The sequence below is a fragment of the Musa acuminata genome, chromosome BXJ1-8 (assembly GCF_036884655.1).
Source record: "Musa acuminata AAA Group cultivar baxijiao chromosome BXJ1-8, Cavendish_Baxijiao_AAA, whole genome shotgun sequence".
Lineage (NCBI taxonomy): Eukaryota > Viridiplantae > Streptophyta > Magnoliopsida > Zingiberales > Musaceae > Musa > Musa acuminata.
In genome coordinates this window covers 49,055,414-49,062,095 of record NC_088334.1, presented here as the reverse complement: position 1 = coordinate 49,062,095, position 6,682 = coordinate 49,055,414, and the positions used below count along the sequence as shown (strand labels likewise).

Sequence of the window (6,682 nt, the reverse complement as noted above, 5' to 3'; positions counted from 1 at the left end):
GTCTTCACAGATGCATTCAACAAGGAAGAAGCATTCAGAAAATTTGGAGTGGAGCAAAGGACAGATTCTTCTTCTGCAGCAAGTAAATCATGTTTACAGACTGAAACTCTACTAGTGGTGACACCATATGATCCTATTTTCTTATCGTTTTCAGCAATCAGTTTAATATTTATAATCTTCCACATGCATTGATTCCAGATAGTGTGTTGACTTCATCAACCCACAGCAAAAGTGTTTGATGTAAAGTAGGCTCATGTTTCTGAAGGCCACAATAGTTTATGTCAAAGATCTGCAGCACATCTTCTTTTCAATTATCTGAGAATGTCATGCAGGCCAATGCTCACATGCATGATCAGATAAACTGTTTCTTTTGAAAGCTTTCCATGGTTTCTCCCACTCTCATGGGAAACAGGGAAATGGTTCATGTGAAGTCTATTCATGAAGAGCTCATCATACTGAATGAACAAATTCTGCTGCAGTAACTGTTGTTTAAACTATGTAAGAAAGTTGTATCGAAAAAGTCAAAGACAAGAACAGGAATAGAGTAGCTGCTGTCTTTCTTTTCTTTGAAGTTGCAACCATCTTCCTGAGTTACCACTGGCAGTCAAAGGTCACAAGACAGCCAGTGGAAGGAAGAAGAAACTTGAAGCTGATGCCTTTAGTCTTTAGAGAGTCAGACTCTCTCTTTCAACTTGCACACAACTGGAAAGACAATAAGCAGTGAGTGAGAGGAGGCAAAGGAGAAGAGAAAGATCAAGAAAGGAAAAGAAACATAAAATAAATAGATCAATTGCATTACAAAGTCTTAATATTTGAACATATAGAGTTGGGAGTCATGTAACAGATCATGGAGCATCTTCAAGATTACATGTGTTTGTGGCAGAATATTACTAGGATGAATGATCTCCTAAAAAAGCCCTCTTCGTTCAGAGAACTTATTCTGCTAAAACAGATCTGTTTGTTTGTCTTCTTGGCAGATTTGAGACAAAGCAACTCCTACATTAGCTGTTTATACTTCGAAATAAATTGTGTATTTGGTGATCATAATTTAGGCCTTCTCTTTGCCTGCTGCTCCTCACAAAACTTGTAAGATTCAGCAAAGGTGTAATGTATGCCAAAAACAAAAATATCGGCAAGTCCTTCAGCTTGTCATTGGGATGAGAGAGTGCAACAATTTAGTTTCTTGGGACAAGCAATGTGTTGGGAAACTTGAATCTAAAGATGATGATGTCTTCTCAATGATACTGATAATATGGCTTTTCACATTCTAAACTTATATGTCTTCTCAATAATCAAAACATGTATCAACTTCTGATTTGGTTGTCTAGAATCCTGAGTATGTGTTGTGCTTCTTGGCCTATTTATGGTTCCTATTGTATGACAATCCACAACATTTCTTATGTAATTGTTCATTTTCTTCCCTTTTTTTTTTGCTGTCTGGTAAGCTCATGATCAAATATATGAAATAAAAGGAATTAAGACCATTATTTGATGTGGCACAGTTTATTGAGCCTCCAGAACAGAGGATTCTTTTCATGCAAACACAACAAGTGGTGCAGAGAGTGCAAAGGAAAGTTGGCACTCACCTTGCTGAAGAATTCGAATTGAAGAACATGTGCGCGCAGATCCAGGCACAGAAACATAGTGCATTTATGTCTCATTAAAATTCCCACCTACACCTGCCTCCAACCAGGAACTAGTATTTATTGCATTCAATGCTCTCATCCCATCTCGCCCTCTCTCTCTCTCGCTCTCCTGCTGCTGTAGCCCCTTTCATTCGGTGTGTTGCCCAAAGCTCCTCACCATTTCCCGACCTCGAGACCGGGAGCAGGGAACCACAGAGCCGACCGCTCATGGCATGGGCGAGCAGTCTTCTCAAGAGCTTCTTCTTTCCTGTGCCTTGGAGTTGGTCGTCTGATGGTCTTTGCTTGGAGTCGGATGAATAAAAGGAAAGTTAGGTTTTTGTTTTCCTTTTTGTCCATGGGGCGGATGTATTTGATGGCCTGCTTTCGTCTTTGACGTCGGCGTTCAGATTCTTGCAGGATTTCTAGTGAAAAGGCGGCGCCTTTGGAGTTATCACTTGATGAGTAGTTCCGGATTCCATGTTCGGGTTCTGTTCCCATGTCATCTCGGAAATCGCTGGGATTTTTCGACCGAGTCCTCTCTTTTTTTTCTTGGATGATGTAAGAGATCCGGTTTCTGTTCCACCTGCGATTTTTTTTCCGTCTGATGTGGCTCTCAATCTGCGAAGGATTCGAAGTTGTTGTGGTTTTCCGTTTGGGTGCTAAAAAGGCGCGCTTTTTATGACGCGAAGGTGGTGTTCTACAGTGGTGTGACTGTTCTTGAGGTTGTGTCTCGGTTGCACATTGCCGCCTCCATCTGAGTGCAAGAAAAATGAACTCTGTTAGGTCTGGGTTTCTGATTCAAGCAGCGTTCTTGGTGATGATTTCTGGGTCATCTAATATGGGGGTCTCGGGCCTTGGATCGATGTCCTCCATTGCCGTTTCCTACGGTGAGAATGGCCCGGTCTTCTGTGGTCTAAGCTCGGATGGTTCTCACTTGGTTGCTTGCTTTGGTGCTGATGCTTCCATAGTCTATGGCGCTCCTCTTCGACTCCCCCTCCTGGGTCTCACGGCCGGCGATGGTTTCGTCTGCGGCCTTCTCTTGGACACAGGCCAGCCTTATTGCTGGGGCAGCAACATCTTTGTGAAGATGGGCGTGCCTCAGCCCATGGCGGAAGGCGCATCCTACTCGGAGATCAGCGCCGGCGACGACCACCTCTGCGCCCTTCGCAAACCGGCCATAGACTCTCGGAAAGGCGCCTCCTTGATCGACTGCTGGGGCTACAACATGACCGCCTCCCACGAATTTGACGGCTCCGTTGCGGCGATCACTGCCGGCTCGGTGTTCAGCTGCGGGATGTTCATCCACAACCGGACGGCATTCTGCTGGGGCGATGAGACCAGCAGCGGTGTGATAAGCTTGACGCCGAGGAACTTGAGGTTCCAATCGATTTCGGCCGGTGGATTTCATGTCTGTGGGATCCTGGAGAACTCCCAGGTCTTTTGCTGGGGAAGGAGCCTGGAGACGCAGCAGTTATCTTTAGGCCATGGAGATGTTAAGATGGTGCCCATGGATCCTATGGTTTCGGTAGCCGGGGGGAGGTTCCATGCTTGTGGAATTAAGAGCTTAGATCACAAGGCTGTTTGCTGGGGCTTTATGCTTCAGAACAGCATGCCGCCACCTAAGGATTCAAGGTTGTATGAGATTGCGGCCGGGGACTACTTCACATGTGGTGTTCTTGCGGCGACTTCGCTTTGGGCCGTCTGCTGGGGCACCGGCGTCCCCTGGTCAATTCCGATGGCTGTCTCTCCTGGAATCTGTGCTTCTAATCCTTGCGGCCAGGGGTACTATGAATTCAGTCATACAAGCTGGGGGAATAAAGTCTGCAAGCCAGCAGATTCAAGAGTTTGCTTACCGTGCAGTGTTGGGTGCCCTGAAGGGACGTACGAATCCACGCCTTGCAATTTGACCTCAGATCACGGTTGCGAGTTCAATTGTTCCAGTTGTGCTTCAGTCGAATGCTCCTCCTTCTGCTCGTCACAGAAAGAATCCAAGAGCAAAAGGTTGCTCTCTCTTCAAATGCCAATCTTCATTGCAGAAATTGTCTTTGCAATCATCTTTGTTAGCTCGGTCTTCTTAGTCGCATGTCTTTACGCTCGCCATAGGCTGCAGAGCTGTAGGTGTTTGGAGTCTGCAGTGACTACATCGAGAAAACGGACGTATTCTTTTCACAAGGAAATGGTGAAAGTCCGACCAGACTTGGAGGAGCTCAAGATCAGGAGGGCTCAGATGTTCACCTATGGAGAACTGGAGAAGGCGACTAGTGGATTCAGTGAGGAATCACTCGTCGGGAAGGGTAGCTTCTCGTGTGTTTTCAAAGGTGTCTTGAAAGATGGGACTGTGGTCGCAGTGAAGAGAGCCATAAGAGTGTCTGATGTGAAGAAGAACTCCAAGGAGTTCCATACGGAACTCGACCTGCTGTCAAGACTAAATCATGCTCATTTGCTCAACTTGCTTGGATACTGTGAGGAAGGTGGTGAGCGGCTTTTGGTTTATGAGTTCATGGCTCATGGATCTTTGTACCGACACCTTCATGGCAAGGATCTATGCCTAAGAAAGCGGTTGGATTGGGTTCGTAGGGTGACGATTGCCGTCCAGGCTGCTAGGGGGATAGAATACCTGCATGGATATGCTTGTCCACCGGTAATTCACAGGGACATCAAGTCTTCGAACATTCTCATCGATGAGGAACACAATGCTCGAGTTGCAGATTTTGGTCTTTCTTTGTTGGGTCCAGCAGATAGCAGCTCACCATTATCTGAACCCCCTGCTGGTACTCTCGGCTACCTCGATCCTGAATACTATAGACTTCATTACTTGACTACAAAATCAGATGTATACAGTTTTGGGGTTCTGCTGCTGGAGATTTTAAGTGGTAGAAAAGCAATCGATATGCAATTTGAAGAAGGAAACATTGTAGAATGGGCAGTTCCACTGATCAAAGCTGGGGACATTTCGGCGATTCTGGATCCAGTGCTGAAACCTCCAGCTGACCTGGAGGCTCTCAAGAAAATTGCTGCCATGGCATCCAAGTGCGTTAGGATGCGGGGAAAGGATCGGCTGTCGATGGATAAGGTGACGACCACTTTGGAGAGAGCTCTCGCACTGTTGATGGGCAGCCCGTGCAACGAACAGCCAATCCTGCCTACAGAGGTAGTTCTAGGGAGTAGTAGGTTGCACAATAAAGCTTCACAAAGGTCTTCAAACAGGTCATGTTCGGAGAATGACACTGATGACCAGATTTACGAGTATAGAGCTCCTTCGTGGATCACATTTCCCAGCGTAACCTCATCTCAGAGGAGGAAGTCGTCGGCATCAGAAGGCGATGCGGAAGGGAAGAATTCAGAGGGGAGGAGTTTAGGACATGGGGGGGCTGGGGATGGGTTGAGGTGCTTGGAGGAAGAGATCGGACCAGCATCCCCACAGGAGAATCTGTTCTTGCAACACAACTTCTGAATGGTTCGAATGCTAGAACAATGAACGAATGAAAAGAAAATGTAATTAGAAAAGCTCCAAAGTCGCAGCGTCATTTGATTTTTATTTTTATTTTTGGAATCAAATGCATTACTTTCTTTTTCATGTCTCGTCTTCGAATGGCGAGTTGGATTGCTTTCATGGATGTTCATCGAGAGAATGCTTGGTGTACTTTTCTTACATACTTGCATTCTTGTGTTGTGGTTTCTTAAGGAATTTTTGGACTGAGCACATTGACATCAGATTACTAGCTGATCATCAATGAAGCAAGTAAAGTTTTCCATGATTAAAGCTTTATTGAACTGGTTACTGCAATCTAGTCTTAAAACATATTTGTGGACTCTGTAATGCACAGAGTTTTTTTGATACAGGAACTGCTTGGCCATTTTATGTTCTATATTTGGAATATCAGATGATGTATGGATATTAGTGAAGACATTTTGTTCCTTATAGGAAGTATACTACTATATAACATGAACTTGATGACTGGAAGCTGCTCACTCTTTGTGCAACAGGTTCTCCACATAATAGCATCAAACGATCAAAGATCAAAGTAATACAAATGCAAGAAAGGAAAAGAATTGGAAATGCAAAAGAAGAATGATTTTGTTAACCTTTTATCAAATTTTGTTTGAAGTACTGTTTTCCACAAGACTAAACCCACCATTCCCATATTCCTAAAATTTTCTCACTGATCATTTATCCATGTCAAGTCCTTGATGCAAGACAGTTCACCTTCTTTTCAAGCTGTTTGATTGAAATGTATGCTTTTGGACTAAATTTGATGATGATGTGATGGGCCATTAAAGGACAAACATCAGATCATACTCAATTGTCACCATTTAAATGCTACGTCTCCATGAAGAGGAATCCATCAGCTGCACAGAGAAACCTTCCAGGTTTTGCAGATTGAACAACTTTGAAAACGGAAAATATGCATATATATATGGGATTAGTGATTCAATCTACGCAACTTTGTCATAGTAATCCAATGCCTAACATGGGAGCAAAAGTCTAGTTAGTTCATCTTTAAATGCCATGTCTCCAACAAATGGACAAACATCATTCAAATAATGATGAGGAGGAGGAGGAGGACGTGATGGGCCAACAATGGACAAACATCATATCCAACTCAATTGTGACCATTTAAATGCCATGTCTCCACAAAGACAAATCCATGAGTCAGATCTGTCAACTAAACTGAGAAACGTTACGATTGAACAACTTTGAAAGCAGAAAATTATATATAGAATTAGCGTTTCGATCTACACAACTGTCATAGTGACCTGCACTCATTCGAATGCCTAATATGGGAGAAATTTCTGGTTCACCTTTTAAGCTGTTTGATTGAAATCGATGACTTTCGACTAAATTTGACATTGTAACAAAGATGATGCGAGACAATACATCCAATATTGAAGCTGCAATAGAACTGTCATGTACACACTAAAAATGCTGTTGGCATCATTATAAGAAATATCAGAAAGGGATTGTAGAATGATTTGTGCATCAGACAAGAGGATTGGATCTTTTCTTGGATTAAGGTCTGGAAGGTGCAACAAGCATCAGCTGATCCTGAACATGA

General features: G+C 43.8%; 1 protein-coding gene across 1 annotated transcript; it reads left to right on the top strand.

The window, feature by feature from the left end:
* Window positions 1–1,599: 1,599 nt before the first annotated feature.
* LOC135588480 (serine/threonine-protein kinase-like protein CR4) lies at window positions 1,600–5,339 on the top strand. Its single transcript, XM_065080622.1, has one exon. It carries the CDS (start codon window positions 2,395–2,397, stop codon window positions 5,077–5,079), a length of 2,685 nt encoding a protein of 894 aa, XP_064936694.1. The 5' UTR covers window positions 1,600–2,394; the 3' UTR covers window positions 5,080–5,339.
* Window positions 5,340–6,682: the final 1,343 nt, after the last annotated feature.

Bases quoted from the DNA above. Each gene is read 5' to 3' on its own strand.
- LOC135588480 (XM_065080622.1), top strand. From the start codon at position 2,395: ATGAACTCTGTTAGGTCTGGGTTTCTGATTCAAGCAGCGTTCTTGGTG.